General features: G+C 48.3%; 3 protein-coding genes across 11 annotated transcripts in view; 2 read left to right on the top strand and 1 right to left on the bottom strand.

Annotated features, from left to right (window-relative positions):
* Znrf1 (zinc and ring finger 1) overlaps positions 1–2251 on the top strand; it is a 92235-nt gene extending 89984 nt beyond the window's left edge. The window contains exon 5 of the mRNA XM_050143546.1: positions 123–2251. The gene's annotated coding sequence lies outside the window, so the exon portion shown is untranslated. The remainder of the gene's footprint in view (positions 1–122) is intronic.
* A 139-nt stretch (positions 2252–2390) lies between these two features.
* Ldhd (lactate dehydrogenase D) lies at positions 2391–6984 on the bottom strand. Its single transcript, XM_050143532.1, has 11 exons — positions 6830–6984; positions 6535–6647; positions 6179–6320; positions 5905–6046; positions 5612–5771; positions 5232–5431; positions 5008–5136; positions 4800–4927; positions 4368–4458; positions 4163–4274; positions 2391–4075 (listed from the first exon to the last, which is right to left on the bottom strand). Exons 1-11 carry the CDS (start codon positions 6899–6901, stop codon positions 3910–3912), a joined length of 1455 nt encoding a protein of 484 aa, XP_049999489.1. The 5' UTR covers positions 6902–6984; the 3' UTR covers positions 2391–3909.
* The window catches only part of Zfp1 (ZFP1 zinc finger protein), a 33817-nt gene continuing 21434 nt past the window's right edge, over positions 5352–17734 (top strand). Inside the window, exon 1 of one of the 9 annotated variants that reach the window (XM_050143539.1) lies at positions 5352–5456. Coding sequence is in view for 4 of the 9 variants with exons in the window: in XM_050143537.1 (XP_049999494.1) it covers positions 15825–15841 (17 nt within the window). In the remaining 5 variants the exon portion in view is untranslated. Of the gene's footprint in view, positions 5457–15496; positions 15842–16205; positions 16383–17734 lie in introns of those variants that run through there. The other 8 variants (XM_050143542.1, XM_050143537.1, XM_050143534.1 and 5 more) reach the window with 8 other exon arrangements.

The raw sequence follows: 17734 nt of genomic DNA, 5'->3' as shown, positions 1-17734 counted from the left end.
TCCTTCGCCCATCACCCCCCTTGACTCTCTGTCACTAACCTTTCTACTTTGGGGGATTTTTTTTGTTTTCTTGTTTTTCTATCCCATCTTTCTGGCTTCGTTTTGCACTTTTCTCCCCTTAGTACCCTGGTACCTTGATTTCCTTGCCGAAAAAAGAAAAGGAAGATGAAGAAGAGCCCATCAAGGACGCTTCCCCTTCCATTCCCAGTCTTTCCTGCCTTTCCTCCTGGATCTGGTCCAATCAGAGGATTTAACAATCACAAATACACTGAAAAAAAGCCTGGACATTTTTCTTAGGCCCTTGTGGTTTTGTTTTGTTTTCCCTTGAGAAAACATAAGACTTATTTAAAGGAACATGTACTGCTCCCTGTTTTCAGGCACACTGAGAACATTTTAGCCATTGATATTCACACGTGGCATCAGCCCATGCAGGATAGGTTTCTGTATTTATATATTAAAATACAAAAAAAAGTTATAAAATATTTTAAAAATGTTCAAAGCTCGGGAGAAAAGCTTTTCATCAGTCAAGGTGTTTTGATATGGTATTAAAATAATATCTATAAAAGATACACTGTGTGATCTTATTTTAATGAAGTGTTGTACACAGTCAAGGAGTAGAGGGCAGAGACCAGTTCCCTCTGTCCACCTCCCCAGCCCAGCACTCCCTTAGCACCTGGAGTGGCTCTTAGCCACACCTGGGCCGAGGCTGGGCGATGGAGGCTCAGGTATGGCTTTCAAGTTTATGAATTCTTAAGTAACTGTCAGTCTACTGTCATTGCTGATTGTGAGGGAATGTTTCTGGGAAGATAGTCAGGGGCAAAGATCTTGCAGTCATCAGGTGCTGCAAGGATGTGGGCACCTCCAGGTGCCAGCCCTGCCCACCCTTCACAGCCTCTGCTCCCCGTCTTGTATTCAGCTTGCCCGATGCTCCATCCACAGCTCAGTGCTGACTCATGGGCATGCTTCGCTGAGGCCCAGAAAGAGGCCTTGGTTTGGAGCTGTGCCAGCTCACAGTGTCTGAACCAGAACCAGCCACTCAGCTCATAAACGTTGGCAAATTGCAGGCTAGGCAGGAAACTCAGGGCAGGGGCGGCAGTGCAAACCTGCCCTGTCTCCTAGCCAGGTTCCAGGAGTTGCATTTCAGGGCCTCCTGCAGAGCCAGCTAAGAAAAGCTCTGGAGGGAGATGGCTGCTACATATCTGTGCCATGGCCATTTCCAGACCTGCTCCTTGTACTGCTGCTTCAGGGCCCAGTCCCAACAGGCCCTCAAGTTTGGACTATGCTACCATTCTTGCTCTGAGGTCACCTTGCCTCAGATGCCTCCTGAAGTACCTACTCTGTGCAGACATTTGTCGGCCAGTGGGCATGTGCGAGCCCAGGCAGGCAGGCAGGCAAGCAGGCTCAGAGAACTGAATGCTTTAGAGTCTGAGTGTTGAGACCTCGGGACCTGAGCTGTGAGCACTGTTAATACTAGAAACTGCATTGTCTATGCTGGGGCATTTTACTTCCTGTCAGAACGGTGAGGCAGTAACTTCATCTGAACTTGATCCTTGCATGTGAAGTGGGGACACGGTGATGCAGCTCGGAGTGAGGGTCAGGGATCTGCCCCAGAGGCCTGGCACATACACAGCAGGCTTCCTTGTAGCTTTGTCACTGCAAAGGGCACTGTTCTATCCCCAGCACCTCCAGCTTCTGCCTGGCAACTGCGTCTCCCTGTTCTATATATAATCCTACCAGCAGAACTGGCAGGGCAGGGCCCAGCCCTGAAAGCAATCTCCTTGCCTGACCCCTGGGCCTGGAGACAGGCTTCATGTGCCCACCTTGGCTATGTGAGCCCAGCTGCTTTGGCGGAGCTGTGGCTGAGTCCGGTGGTTGAGTTGGTTGGGGCAGCGCTGGGCCCCACTCCGGGTGCTATTCTAGGCTCTCTAGGCGGTGCTCATCTCATCCCCAGTGACTTCCGCCCCCACCCGGCACACCAAAGCCCTCTGTTGGCTGTCACATCCTCTGGATTTGGACCCAGATTGCCTGTGCCTGGTGTGAGGGTGGAATAGGCTTGTCTGGGCTTCCCAGGTGGCACTTGTATTTGTCACCTGCCATCCAGACCACTCTCTAGAACCCTCTGTTGCTCCTGCTCTGCCTTTCTGAGAGGGAGGAAAATATGGAAGAGCCAAAAGATGGGTTCTTCCCCTTTGCGCCAGGAGCCCAGAAGGCCTTCTGAGAGCTCCAGGAGCCCCTTTTGGAAACCGCCCATTTAATAGCCATTTAATAGTATTGAAGCTCATAGGAGAATGTCCTTCTTAGGAGATAGATGCTGAATTATATAGTTGAGTGATTTCAAGCAATGTATAATCTAACTCCAAATGGTTCCCCCCAAAAATACACAAAGCAAATAAGGCAAAAATGTCCATTGTTGAATCTTCAACGCCTGATATTTCAGTGAATAGTGTACTTGTTCTTTCAACTTTTCTGTATGTTTGGAATTTTCTTTAATAAAAGAAATTGTGGGGAAATGACTGTTTATTGAGTGTCTACTAGTCGCTTGTTGGGGCGGGGGAAGAAGCCCTGCCCAGCTGAACTCAATTCGGGAGGGCTTGTAGGAGGGGCACACAATCTGTCTGGGTTAGGGTTCACCAGAGCCCTCTCGTTCCCTGGTGATTGAGCAACTGATGTTTGGGTTTCTACATCCTGAAGTGGTTTAGGAGAGAACCATGAGACAGACATCACAGAAAAGGAGTCCTTGGAACTGAAGTTGGACTGAAAAAGTAACAGGGTGGCGGCCTCTTCTGGGAGCATGGTGGGAGAAAAGTGGTTAGAGCGAGGGGGTTGAGAGGCTGTTACTTCCCCTGTCCGTGGCTCCTTCCTGTTTTGTTTTTCCAACCCAAAAACCTAGGAGTAGGGGAAATGGTACTACAGTTGACTGGGACCCACAGGGGTAAAAGGTCTTGAGACTGGCCACTTGACCCTGGAAGGTAGGAACTACAAGACGCTATTTTTCAGATTTGTGGTGCCACGCGCCCTCTTGTGGACTTCTGAGGACCAACTCCCACGTACCTCCAGACAGGCGCTCTGATCTGGGAATCTCAAAACTGCCAGGCCCCCAAGTAGGCAATATGCTGACTTTGAAGGTAAAAGCTGGTGGGTGGTGCATTATAATGGTATAACGGTATAATGCCATGGAGACAGGTGGTACACAGAGGATTAGCTCACCCCCATTTCTAACAGCCTATGTGGCAGCAGCTTGGAGAGAGTGTTCCAGTCTAAACCTAGTGGGGAAGCTGTCAGAAGTGACCTCCTCCACAGGTGGGTCTTCTGCCTCCGGTATGCAAATGCAGGAGGGTTGGGACAGGCTTTCTTCCAAAGCCTGAACTTGAGCCACTTCCCCAGGCTGCTGTCAGTCTAAGAGGACGCCCCCGAAACAAATGGCTCGTTAGTCCAAGGTCAAAGACCAAGGGGTACAGGATACAGCTGCAAATAGGGTTCACATTCATGGGCATTGGCGGACAAGAAGAAGGCCTAACTGTGGAATGAAGGCTCCTTCCCTATGTAGAGGCGTGGTCCTGCCCTATGTATAGGATGAGCTGTGATGATGCTGGACACCAGTGGAAGAGGCCTCCACAGAGGGATCTGATCTTACTCTGGGAGGAGACCCACACCATCTCTGCCAGCCAGGAAGAAACTCCGCTGGGAAACACCTGGGTTTTCTACTGGAGCAGAAGGCTAAGAACGGCAAGGAAAGTAGTTCTCTGTAAGTCCATCCTCTTGACCTTCACCTTGAGAGCCAGCTACACAGACACCTGGCAGGCACAGATAGCATCAGTCATTCTGTCTTATAAAGCCAGTGGCATGAAGGGAAGGTCGCGAACAGGGGCTCTGCATTCTGGGGATTGTAGGCCAGCAGTTTCAAGTTCCTCACAGCACTTTGCCTGGGTTCATGAGACCTCTGGGATCCAGTGCATCTTTGAGCTGCCGCATAGTTGCCATGCCCACCGTGCCCACTTCCTCTTGCAGCAGCTGTCTCTTGCCCAGCCCGATGCCATGCTCTCCTGTGCATGTCCCATGGAGTGCCAGGGCGCGCCTAGGAGACCAGTTGGAGTCCTCAGCAGCCCCCTCTCCACTGCCTCTGCCCTCCCCAACACCCACCCCTCCCTGACTCAGCCCTTACCTGGCCAGATTTTCTGCAAAGGCCTTGACCCTGCTCTGTTCCTCCACATCATCTGGGTTGGCCAGTATGATGCAGTGAAAATTGCCGTCACCCACGTGCCCAACGATGGCTCCTGGGGACCCAGAGAACAAAGCTGTCACCTCTAACCTTGCCCAGGCACCAGCCAACCCCAGTGCCTCCCAACAGGAAGTTCGTAGAACAGAACCTGTGAGTTTTGAGGCTTTAAGCTCCTCCTTGGCCTCTACCAGGATCTCTGGTAACCGGGAGATGGGCACACACACATCCGTAGAATAGGCCTGAATCAGAAGGCAAGCTCATGTGGTTCTCCCTGTTGCCCACTGCCTACCTAGAGGTAAGGGGCCACTGTGACTCAGGCTTAGGACCAGGGGATCTTGATGCCACTGAATGAAACATCTGTCCTCCAGCCCACTCTAGCCTTGGTGTGTTTATGAGCTCAGGTCTCCACTGCTCCCCTGGACCACATGCAGGTTCCCAGCACCCCACACTACCCTCCTAGTCCTCATGACCACCCCGCTAGCCCTTGGGGAGCCTCAGCCTTCTCTGCTGGGTAATGGGTTGAGGAAAGGGCTAATGAGCTGAACTACCGATCCCACCTCCACCCTGGCCCCCAGCTCACCTTCCGTCCAGGAGACAGGGCCAAGACTGCATACCAAGCATTGTGCCGTGCCGCCCAAAGCTCGCTGCGCTTTTCGGCCTCCTTGGCCCAGGAGAAGTGAGAGCCCCCGTTATCCTGAGTGATTGCCTCTGTAGTAGAACAGAAAGGCTGGCCCTTAGTCCCGCACTAGAACAGCCCAGGCCCCACTGTGCTACCCTCCCCAGCGCACCTGTGCGTTGCACCTGTTCTGCTAATGCCTGCTGGGAGCCATGGAACTCCAGGAAAAGGGTGGGTGCCACAGGGCAGTTCAGTTTGCTGTGTCTGTTGCAGGCATCCATCATGACGTCATCCAGGAATTCTGGAACCAGGGAGAGGGCTACTTCGGTGAGGCCTGGGCTTCTGTGAGGGCCTTTTCTATAGAACCCACCCCAACTGACTCAGTTTCTTGCTCACCAATGCGAGCCACAGGCACTGCAGACTGAAGGATCTGAACGGTGCTGTCCACAGCGGCTTGAACACTGGGGAATGCACAGGTGGCTGCCACGGTGGCCTCGGGTGCAGGATGCAGGCGCAGGGTGGCAGAAGTAATGATGCCCAGAGTCCCCTCTGAGCCCACAAAGAGTCCTGTGAGATTGTAGCCAGCCGAGCTCTTCCTGGACCCAGGGACACATAAAGTAGGTGAGTGATTTCTGTCTAGAAGCCTAAAGCTAGGAGACAGGCTTGGACTGATCTCCTACAGCCTCAGTTACCATCATAGTGCTTGTGATTTAGTGACCTGGCTTGGCCTTGCACAGGGAGAGTCAGTGTCACTGGCCCTCCTGAGTATCCCTCACCTATAATGGCGGCCCCGGCCTGCAGTGTGAAGCAGCCTGCCATCAGGCAGGACCACCTCCAGGTTGATCACGTTGTGTCGCATGGTTCCATAGCGCACAGCGTTGGTGCCTGAGGCCCCGGTGGCTGCCATGCCACACAGAGAAGCATCTGCACCTGGGTCTAAAGGATAGAGTGCTGGAGAGGGCAACTTAGGAAGCTCTTTCCCTGTGGGAAAGATGGGGTCCTCTGAAATCCCCCAAACAGCCCCCCCAAGCCCTCAGGACCCTGAGGAACTGGTTAGTCCTGGGCCTACCAACAGGAAACCAAAGGCCGCTGTCCCGCAGGTGGGTATTGAGAGCTTTTCGGGTGACACCAGGCTCCACCACCACAGAGAAATCTTCTGTATTCAGCTCCGTGATTCGGTTCATATGGGTCAGGTTCATGCACACTCCACCCTGGTGGCAGGGAAGACAGGAAGGCTGCCCAACTCGGTCTCTAGGCCAGGATCAGCCCCCCTAGGACCCCATTCTGTGGCTGAGGCCCCACATGCCAGAGCTCTAATTGACAGGTGGAGCACCCCATTATACCTGTATAGCACAGACTCCCCCCTCAACACCGGTGCCAGTGCCAAACGGGATGATGGGAACACCTTGGTTGTAGCACAGGGTTGCCAGGCGGCTGACTTGGTCCACATTCTGAGGCCACACCACAACATCGGGCGGTTGGCACCTAGAAGCAGGCAGGCCTCAGAAGTTTCAAAAGGCGTTCCAGCCCCTCGCCCTCTCATTTCCATTAACCTGGAGTTTCCCAAGGACCTGAGGACGGGGCCTCAGCGGATCGGAACAGAGAACACCTCTCTAAAGAGAACGCCCGCACATTCCAAACAGGTGGCAAGAGACCAGGACAGCCCAGGACCCTCAGTCCCAGCAGCAGCTTCTGATACCTATGCATCGACTCGTCACGCCCGTGATGCTCTCTGACGGCAGAAGCAGTGGACACGTGGGGGCTCCCTACCACTGCCTTCAGAGCTTCCACAAAGTCCTGACTGAGTCCACCCTGCCAGGAAGAAGCAGTGAGTGCGAGGGTCATAGGGAAGATAATAGAAGCTGCAGCCCTACCCCGTGGCAGGAGGGGAGAACAGGAGCAGGTCAGATTGCAAGAGATGACGTCACAGAGTCTCGAGCACTTCACACCAGGCTCCCCACCCTCCAAGACCCTATCCACACATAGACATATACCTGTGACCCCCTGGAGCAGTAGCCCCTCCAGGGACACAGCCTCTGGGTTGCCACCCGAAGGAACATGGTCATAACCAAACCGCAGCTAAGGCGAGAGTAGTAGGAAGGGGAGGAGGCAGTGCCAACCAGCCGCTAGCTGGGCCCAATGGCCACACTGGGTGGAGCCTGCTTAAGGTGGAGCTAGCTTAAGGTGGCCCCCGCAGATCTGGAACCAAGGACAGCAGCCACTTTCCTGCCTTAAAAGTCGGCTGCTTCCTGTAGCGCTTAGCACAAACTCCCCGTGGGCGTAGAGGCTTTAGAAGTTCCACTGACTCCTCAGACTCTCCCGTCTACACTTCCAACCTCCTCTTTGACCTCTAGGTTCTAGTTTCCCTTTTCTTTCGGAGCTCGGGCCGGCTCATGACCTTGGCTCCCACACTGGACCCTGAGGTGTGTGACGCCTGTGTCTAAGTATCACAGACAGAATACCAGCCTTTTCTCCGCTTGGCGCTTGGTGCATGAGTTCAATCCTCAGGACCCACAAGGTGGAAAGAGAGAACGAGCTCCAGCAAGTTGTCCTCTGACCTTCATACATGTGCTATATACTACATGCGTGTGTGTGCATGACGCACACATCACTCAATTTGTTTGCCTTAGTTCCCAGAATTAACACTTTTAAATCTTTTTTTTAAAAAAATTATTCATTATGGGGGCTGGAGAGATGGCTCAGTGGTTAAGAGCATTGCCTGCTCTTCCAAAGGCCCTGAGTTCAATTCCCGGCAACCACAACCATCTGGAATGAGGTCTGGTGCCCTCTTCTGGCCTGCAGACATACACACAGACAGAATATTGTATACATAATAAATAAATAAATAAATAAATAAATAAATAAATAAATAAATAAACATTTTTTAAAAATTATTCATTATGTATACAGTGTTCTAGGGGGTGTGAGCCATCATATGGTTGCTGGGAATTGAACTCAGGACCTCCTGAAGAACAGTCAGTGCTCTATAACCTCTGAGTCATGCCTCCAGTGCCAGAACTAATGTTTGAAAGTACCAAGTTCAAACAGTCTACCTGGAAGCAAGCTCACTTTAACATTTCATTAACACCATAGCTAGACCTGACTATGTTAAAGTTCTGTATGACCGTTTCTTTCCGTTCTCAAATTCTCCAGCTGACTAGAAAAATTCCTACACTTTAACTCATCTTGTTCTCAAAGGAATAGAGGAAAAAATATAGACAGGGCAACAGCCACTATATATTAACACGATCCAAACATTGGCCCCCAATACAGTCATACAATTTAAATTAGACAAGATGAGACTAACAATTTTAGCACAGATGATTTGAAAACAGAAATGCAAAACTGAGTGCAGGAAAGCCAGCTCAGCAGTTAAGAGCGCTTGCTGCTCTTTCTCAAGACCCAAATTTATTTCCCGGCACCCATTTAATGGTTCACAACCAGCTCCAACTCCAGTTCCAGAGGACACAGCACCCTCTTCTGGCCTCCACGGGCACTAGGCATGCTCGTGGTGCACAAACATACATGCAAGCACAACGTTCATACACAGAAAATAAAAATAAATCTTTTTTTTTAAAAAAAAAAGAAATGCAAGATGAAGTGGCCAGAGGTTTAAAACTCAGTGACGTTTAGTAAGCCAAAACCGCTTAAGTCATGGCTCCCATGCCTTAAAATCATCTGAGCCAGAAAATACCAGATACCAGAATGGTTCAAAATGAACCTAACTAGCTCAAAGGAGCCCCAAGCTCTGAACCCTGGGATACACCGACTGGAAGAAACTCACTAAGGATCAGGTTTTTTTTTTTTTTTTTCGAAATCCAAAACAAGCCCACATACTTATTTCTCTGCTTTATCCAATAGAAGTGAAAAGCACCTGATGCCCCGGAAATGGGAAGAAAGGAAAAGTCCCTGGAACCAAGTGACTCCAGGAACTGGGCGGGGCCCTTCCATCTTCCTTATTTATCTGTGGTCAATTTGTTCCAAGTGGCCACCACTGGGGAAAAAAAGTCTGTCTTCCTGGTTATGTCACTGAAATTGTGACTTGGAGTTGTTAGGGCCAGTGCCTGAGCCCTGGCATCACCAACAAAGCCAGGCTTAGTGGCCCACTGCCAACAGGCTGCCTCCACAAACAAATGATACTGAAAAGCAGAGTAAGATTTATTAGATGTGACCACACTAGGAAGAGAAGCCAGGAGGTTCAGCAGCTCACCCACCTCCAAGACATCTTTGGGGTCCTAACATGAGGTTTAAGCAGAGGGGAAGGGAATCAATCAGCTAATCCGTCCTAGCTGAGGTGTGTCATTGTCTCAGTCCCGGTCTCTCCTGCAAAGTGGGCTGACCAATCCTCAGCATTGTACGAAATCTCTACCTCTGGTTAGCACCAAAGACCCAGTTTTTTGCTCTTTCCAGCTTGATGTCCATTTTCCCAATATCCTGATAGCTGAGGGAGGAACACAGTATCTGTTTATATCTTCATTCCTGTAAGAATGGTTATACAAACACATCACTTTTAAATAATTAATTCCACTCTTATGGTCCCTAAAGGTTCTTGTTCATCTCATAATGCAAAGTTCATTTAGCCCATCTTTAAAGTTCCCAAAGTCTTATTTTTTTTTTTAGATTTATTTATTAAGTATACAGTGGTTTGTCTGCCTGTGGGCCAGAAGAGGGAACCAGATCTCATTACAGATGGTTGTGAGCCACCATGTGGGTGTTGGTGATTGAACTCAGGATCTTTGGAAGAGCAAGCAGTGCTCTTAACTTCTGAGCCATCTCTCCATCCCTAAAGTTCCCAAAGTCTTAACAGTTCCAAAATTGTTCAAAAGCCCCAACAGCTTCTCTAAAGTCACGGCAGTCTCTTAACTGTGAGTCTGTGTAAAATAAAACAAACTTCGTACCTCCAATAAACAACGGCATGGAATAAACTTTTCCAGTCCAAAATGAAAGAACGGAATGATAGTAAAAAAAAAAAAAAATGCTTACTGAAGCAAGATCAAAACCCAGCAGGGCAAAACACCAAACTCTGCAACTCCACATCTGGCATCTGGGACTCAAGATGGAACCATCTGGACACGAACAGCTTCGGACAGCTCTGCCCACCTAGCTCTGCTGCCTCTGTCTTGGGCAGGCTGCGCTCCCATGTCCGCAGATTTTTCTCATCAGATCTGCTGTCTGCAACATCCTGGAGCCTCTGCTGCAGTGTTCGTCTTTACCTCCAGACCTTTATGTGATGATCTGTCTCGCTACAAAGAGTCAGACTCTGCCACTATCGAATGGCTTAGGCAGCTTTCTGGAACTTTGGCACAAACTCTATGACACCCCCCCCCTTACTCTTGCATCTTTCTTATCTTCAAAAACAGTACCATACAGAAGACATGGTCAAGTTCTGTTTGCAAGTTGAGATGTATCTTGTGCCCTGACCCAGTCAAAACACTTTCCTGGGCAGCCATTGTGGAGCAGAGAATCCCCCTGCGGTAACATTCTCAATTTCAGCTCTCTGTTCTCACAACTTGGAGCCTTAGATGGGTGGGTCTTGCCTTCTGGGCACCTTCTCTATTATCCCAATGCAGAGCAAGAGGCTCACCTGGGATGGTGTTAATGTCTTCAGCAATTTCAAATGCTTCGTCTACACCCTCCTTGCTTGTGCCTTTAAATTTGCTCTCACCCCTTCCTCACCAAACCAAACATTTCCCCTGTCTTTCTGTCTCTCACTATGTATCTGAGTAAAAGCAGTGAGCAGTAACCATATCACAGTCTGAATGCTGCCGTGCCTTAAATTTCCTCCACCAAACAGGTGAGTTCTTTTTTTTAAAAAAAAAAAATTATTTATTTATTTATTTTTTTATTATGTATACAATATTCTGACTACATGTATGCCTACAGGTCAGAAGAGAGCACCAGACCTCATTACAGATGGTTGTGAGCTACCATGTGGTTGCTGGGAATTGAACTCAGGACCTTTGGAAGAACAGGCAATGCTCTTAACTGCTGAGCCATCTCTCCAGCCCCCACAAGTGAATCTTTTACTGTAAAATTGTTTCACCCGAGTTCTCAGTACATGGACAGAATACAGCCTGATTCTTTGGGAGAATGTAATCCAGATGGCTTCAGCCCAGTTCTTGACAGGGTCCTTGTTCGCTGTGAAAGCCCATAAGCAGGTCTCCACTAGCCACAGTTCCTTTGGGATTCCAGCCTTTTGAATTCCCATCAGAATGGCCTAAGTTAGCTCTGCTTACTGCATTCTAGAGCTTCTCTAAGCAACTTCCATATTCCTCCCGAAAACCAGTTCCAAAGGACCACATGGTCACATTTATTACAGCAATAACCTCACTCCTGGGTACCAAGTTTCAGCATTACTTAATTTTCTTCTCCTTATGACAAAGGCAAACTTAAGGAAGGAAAGGTTTCTTTCTGCTCATAGTTTGAAAGGACAGTCCGTCATGGCAGGGAAGGTGTGGGCAAGAGCATGAGACAGATGATCACATCTGCATTCTGGAAGCAGAGAGATGGATGCTCTACTTTTCTCATAGAACGCAGTGTGTGTGTGTGTGTGGTCACACGTGTGTGTACATTCATGTGTCTGTGTGGGTACATTTACGTGTATGTGTGTGTGTGTGCATTTGAGTGTGTGTGTATGCGTGCCTTAGTCACTGTTCTGTTGATGTGAAGACACAACCAAGGCAACAACTGTAAGAACAAGCATTTAGTTGGGGACTTGCTTACAGTTTCAGAGCTTTAGTCTGTTATTGTCATGACAGGAAGAATGTAGGCATGCAAGCAGATGCTGAAGCAGTTGTTGAGAAACTACATCCTGATACATAGATACACATACAGAGAGAGAGAAAGAGACAGAGACAGAGAGACAGAGAGAGAGAGACTGACGACTCTGAGCTTGGCTTGGGCTTTTCAAACTTCGAAGTCCACCCCCAGTGACCCTCTTCCTCCAACAAGACTACATCTCCTAATCCTTCTGTCAAAGGGTTCCACTGCCTGGTGACAAAGCATTCAAATAGATGAGTCTATGGGAGCCATTTCTATTCGAACCACCACAGTGAGCATTCGTGTGTCTGCATTCATGCATGTTAGTGTGGGCCTGTACTTGCTCTAGCAAGCGTATGCAGGTCAGAAGGCAGTCTTGGGTGCTGGTCCTCAGCACTTGTTGAGGCAGGGTCTCTCCATATGCCAGGCTTGCTATCCCTGAAGCTTTGGGGGTTCTTGTTTCTCCACCTCCCATCTCACTGTGGGAACCCTGGGGTTATTGATATGCCTGATAATGTCCAGGATTATGTGGGTTCTGGGGTTCAAACTCATCACCTCATGCTTACACAGTAAGTGCTTTCTACCCATTGAGCCATCCCTTTAACGGGGGAACACCATTCTGACTTAAAGAATGACTAGGGAGGAAACAATGGCTATTCTGTGGTTTTGGTGAAGTTGGTTTGTTGTTGTTGTTGTTTTTTAAAAAAAATATTTATTTATTTATTATGTATACAATATTCTGTCTGTGTGTATGCCCACAGGCCAGAGGAGGGCACCAGACCCCATTACAGATGGTTGTGAGCCACCATGTGGTTGCTGGGAATTGAACTCAGGACCTCTGGAAGAGCAGGCAATGCTCTTAACCTCTGAGCCATCTCTCCAGCCCCCTGTTGTTGTTGTTGTTTTTTAATTAAATGAAGGGAACTGTCACTTCCAGGAAAACTGCTGATTATATTTGTTACTCAATGATAAAATGAGCTTTCATGTTAAACAAAATTTGGACAAAAGCCTGTCCTGTTGCCCCATGTTTAACCAGTGTTGATGAGAAAGCTGGTGGGATTAATACGGTGCTTGATACAGTGTAATAAAGTTTGTCCTCACAGCCGGGTGGTGGTGGCGCACGCCTTTAATCCCACACTCGTAGAGGCAGGCGGATCTCTGTGAGTTTCAGGCCAGCCTGGTCTACAAGAGCTAGTTCCAGGACAGCCAGGGCTACACAGAGAAATCTGTCTCAAGAAAAAAAAAATCTTTTCCCATTCTGTAGGCTGTTGTTTTGTCTTGTTGACCGTGTCCTTTGCTTTACAGAAGCTTTTCAGTTTCAGGAGGTCCCAATTATTAATTGTTTCTTTCAGTGTCTGTACCACTGGGGTTATATTTAGGAAGAGGTCTCCTGTGCCAATGCGTTCAAATGTACTTCCCACTTTCTCTTCTATGAGGTTCAGTGTGGCTGGTTTTATGTTGAGGTCTTTGATCCATTTGGACTTGAGTTTTTGGTGCACACCATTAATTCTACCGTTCAGGAGGTAGAGGCAGGAAACTCAGAAGGCCAGGGCTATTCTTGGCTATATAGTGAGTACCCTACTCTGGGTACCAACTTCAAGGCCTGTCTTCAATATTTGCAACCCTGTCTCAAAAAAAAAAAAAAAAAAAAGAATGGAAGAAAGGAAAGGAAAAAAGAAAGAATTGTATTTCAGCAAAAATATGCACTGTGGGGCTGGAGAGACAGGTCGGAGGTTAAGAACACTGGCTGCTCTTCCAGAGGTCCTGAGTTCAATTCCCAGCAACCACATGGTAGTTCACAACCATCTACATGGGATCTGGTGCCCTCTTCTGGCAGAACACTGTATACTTAATAAAAAAATAAAATCTTAAAAAAAAAATGCACTGTTTTCAAAGCCTTCCTCTGTCCACGTCCTTTATTCCTATGAGAGAGAGAGAGTAATAGAAAACAGTGCTTTGAATTTGGCAAGGTCTTTAGAAACATCTCACAGAGCGCTCATTTGGCGGGGTCATCATAAAATACGAGCGAGAGTGTGTTCAATCTTCTTTTTGTATCTTTCAGTTTTGTCTCAAAATATGCATAGCTTTTACAAAAGTAGGGACACATTCTACTTTTGTGTAGATGTGTATGTGGTTCTGGGAATCAGTCCCAAGGTCTTTGCACGCTAGCAAATGTTCTGCTGTTGAGCTACATCCTCAGCTTAAGTAGGAGCACACATACATCCTGCCTGTCCCCTTTCATTTCTCCATGAATCAGACACCTCCGCCATGTGATCAACACACATTTTCAGTGTCTCTTCCAGATCTGTTTATATATAACTACAATGTATTTGATTCACATTGTCAAAGATCTAGATTTGAAAATGATACATATTCTCTTTTTTAGACAATTTTATATTTGTGTGTGTGTGCACTCACGGATGTGCCACAGTGTGTGTGTGGAGGTCAGAGGACAACTTGTGGGAACTGGGTCTCTTCTTCCACCTGTTGTGGGAGAACAGGGTGACCAACACCTTTCCCCCTAAGCCATTTTACCAGCCCTGTTTTTTTTTTTTTTTTTTTTTAAGGCAGAGTCTACATAGCCCTGGATATCCTGAAACTCACTGTATATCCCAAGTGCTTGGAATTAAAGGCAAGTACTGTTTTTCATAGTCAGCTCCAGCCCTGTTTTTGAGACTGGTTCTCACTCTGTATGTCAGACGAACCTGGAACTTACTGGGTAGCAGCCCAGATTGGTGTCAAACTCACAGCAATGATTTTGCCTCAGCCTCTTCCAAGTGCTGAGCTTACAGGGTTATTAAACTCATACTAGAAACGTTCCTTTCTTTCTTTTTTGTTTGTTTTTGAGACAGGGTTTCTCTGTGTAACAGTCCTAGTTGTTCTGGGATTAAAGGCTTGCGCCATCACCGCCAGGCTCCTGCTTCTTTTTGAGTCTGTCTCACGTAGTCCAGATGGCCTTGAACTAATCCCGCTTTACTTCTGAGCACTGGGATTGCTTCAGCCTCTCTCCTCCCCAACCCGATGCTTCAGTGTTGTGTATACTTTACACACAGCTAAAGTTATCACCGTTTACAAATTTTTAGAGTTTTGTTTTTAGAGCAAGGTTTCTCTGTTCTGGAACTCCTTGTAGACCAGCTTCCGCCTCTCTAGTGCTGGGATTAAAGGCGTGTGCCACCACCGCTCCACAATTTTTAAGATTTTATGCGCATGAATGCTTAGCCTATATGTCTATATGTGTCCATAGAAGGGGTCAGTACTGAAATAAAGTCATACTAGGCATGGTACCGTTCATCTGTAATCCCATTAAGTAGGAAGCTGAAACAGGAAGATGGTTAAATTTGAAGCCAGCCTAGACTTGATGACAAGACCCTGTCTCAAACCAACGTGGGGTTATTTGTGCCAGTCCTTCCAAAAATAACTATAAGGCTAAGAGGTTAAGAAAAATGGTGGTTTTGTTGTTTGTGGCTCTGTGTGTGTGTGTGTGTGTGTGGTGGGGAGTTGGTTGGTTCTAAAACAAGGTCTCACTCTGTAGCCCTAGCTGGCCTGAAACTCTGTTCTCAAGCTCCCAAGGATCTGCCTGTTTCTACCTCCTGACTTGCTCGGGTTAAAAGCTGCACTACTACGCTCAAAAAGACATGGATTCTTGGTTGAGATTAAAGTTGATATTTGCTTTAATATATGTGTTTTGTAGTTGAAAAAGAGTTTTGAGCCGGGTGGTGGTGGTGCACGTCTTTAATCCCAGCTCTCAGCAGGCAGAGGCAGGCAGATCTCTGTGAGTTCGAGGCCAGTCTGGTCTACAAGAGGACAGGACAGGTTCCAAAGCTACAGAGAAACCCTATCTCGAAAAACCAAAAAGAAAAAGAAAGAAAAGAAAAAGTTTAAATAGATTACTCGTGACATTTCTAAAAGCCAGTTTTTTAATAGCATACAAGGAGGAAAGAGACTGTACTGTCTCTGAGAGCAGAACACAATCTGCAGTTAACTTGTAAAGCGGTCTCCACCCTACCACTCGCAGACTTCCCAGAGTCCCTAGCAGCGCGGCTCGGAGGCTTATGGGAATTGTAGTCGTGAGGCCCGCGTCACTACTCCGAGGACTCTGGGTACCGCCGCCCGCGCTACAGTCTGCGCGCTTGCGCGAACGAACGGGCAATCGCCCTTCCCCCACCTGCCATCGCGAGTGGGTAACAGGGCCCCCTTTCCACGCGCTTCGTGACCCGGGACCGCGGGTGGATGCTAAACCCCTTCAGGTATGTCTGCAAGGCCTGGGATGCGCGGGCCCGAGAGACGGGTCGTGTCCGCGCCAGGGTGGAAACCTCGCGGGCCGTGGCGACCCCCGTGCGTAGGTTCGGGCCTCGAGCCCTTCTGAGTTGGTCCCTGTGGGCTGCTCCCGGCGGACGCGTGCGGGGTTGGAGGAGGACGGGCAGGTGCAGTGCTCCAGCCTTCCTTTGTTAGGAGACACGCCTCTGCCCAGCATCGCGGGGTTCAGGCCGCGCGGGAGTCCGGAAGCCCGGCGGGCGCGCGCGTGACCCTCCACTGGGGTGCGGGGGCGGGGCCCACTCCGCTGGCCACGCCCTCGGAGCCACCTTAGCGGGCTCCGGGAGCCTCCGATTCCCGCGCGACGCCTGGTGTTTCCAGTTATATCATCACGGAATAATCGCGTCTACTCCGTTACTTCCGGTTTGAGGCACAGTGTGAACAGACTTTTCTTGTTTTTCTGAAATTGACTTTTCTGGGTAGTTCAGGTTAGCCTGCAGTTTGCCATGTAAGCCCATGCTGGCCTCGAACTCTGTAAGTCTGTACAAGCCTAGCTTCACCTCTATTTTCTTGATTAGAGTTATGCTTTTTACTTATTTTTTTGTAAAGTTTTCACACAGGTATATATGGTATATTAAGTATACCCCCCGTATCTCTTACTGGCTTTTTAAATCCTCCCCACCTGTTTCCCTTTCCCCATAGTTTCATTTCTGTACATGATTTTATGCATCTCTATAAATATCTAGGAACCGCGAGTCAGAGAAAACGTGTTTTTCTGAGAGTAATTTGTTTAATATGATTATATCCAGTTGCTTCCATTTTCCTGCAAATGACATAACTTAGTTCTTTATGGTTGGAAAAATTCTGTTGTGGGGTTAGTGAGAGGGCTCGGTGGGTAAGGACACCTCCCGCCAGTGCAGAAAATCTTGAGTTTGGGCCCTGGACCCCATATTGTAAGAGAGAACTAGAGAACTGAACGCTGGTCTCTGACCTCCCCATGCACATGTGTGCACCAACATACACACACGCTCAGGTGAAAAAGTGTAAGAGTCCCATTGTGTAAGCCTGTCATATGCGTTCCTCTGTTGTTGGCCACAATAGCATGTAAATAATGCTGAAAACCCCATTAATGTGCAAGTGGCTCTGTGATACGGGAATTTTCAGGTAAAAACCTAGAAGTGGTATAGCTGAGCCATATGGAAGATCTGTCGTTAGTTTCTGGAGAAACCTTCACTGGTTTCCATAGAGCCTGGACATTCAGTCCCACTGGCAGTGTATAAAGGTCCCATTTGTCCACAGTCTTGCCAGCATTTCTTGGTTTTGTTTTTAATGACTGCTATTTTGACTAGGGTAAAATGGAATCTCATTGTAGTTTTGATTTGTGTATCATGGCTGGTGGGTTTGAACACTTTTCATTGACTATTTGTATTTTACCTTATTTCTTTATGTTGGAGTGTTCTGGCTGCATGTAGAATTTTATGCCAGAAGAGGTCATCAGGTCCCACTATGGATGGTGTGAGCCACCATGTGGTTGCTGGACCCCTGAAAGAGCAGCCACTGCTCTTAACCGCTGAGCCATCTCTCCTGCCCCATATTTTATATTTTAAGAACCACTTTGTTGGTCAAAATTGTAGGAGGTGGAGATCTTTTCTTCTCAAATACTGGGCTATCGTGACTGCCAGTATTTTATCTGCTTCAGCTGTCCAGGTTGCCCACTTGGTGGCTTTCTCTGCCGAGTATTTCCTTTGCTTGTGAAAGAGTTGTCTTTTTAAGCCAGGTGGTGATGATGCTCACCTTTAATCCCAGCATTTGGGAGGCAGAGGCAGGTGGATCTCTGTGAGTTCAAGGCCAGCCTGGTCTACAGCCTGAGTTCCAGGACAGGCTCC

This window comes from Alexandromys fortis, unplaced genomic scaffold, assembly GCF_014885135.2.
Source record: "Alexandromys fortis isolate MF-2015 unplaced genomic scaffold, M_Fortis_MF-2015_v1.1 scaffold_1, whole genome shotgun sequence".
Taxonomy (NCBI): Eukaryota; Metazoa; Chordata; class Mammalia; order Rodentia; family Cricetidae; genus Alexandromys; species Alexandromys fortis.
The sequence above is the reverse complement of the archived record's forward strand: the minus strand, read 5'-3'. Positions and strand labels throughout refer to the sequence as shown.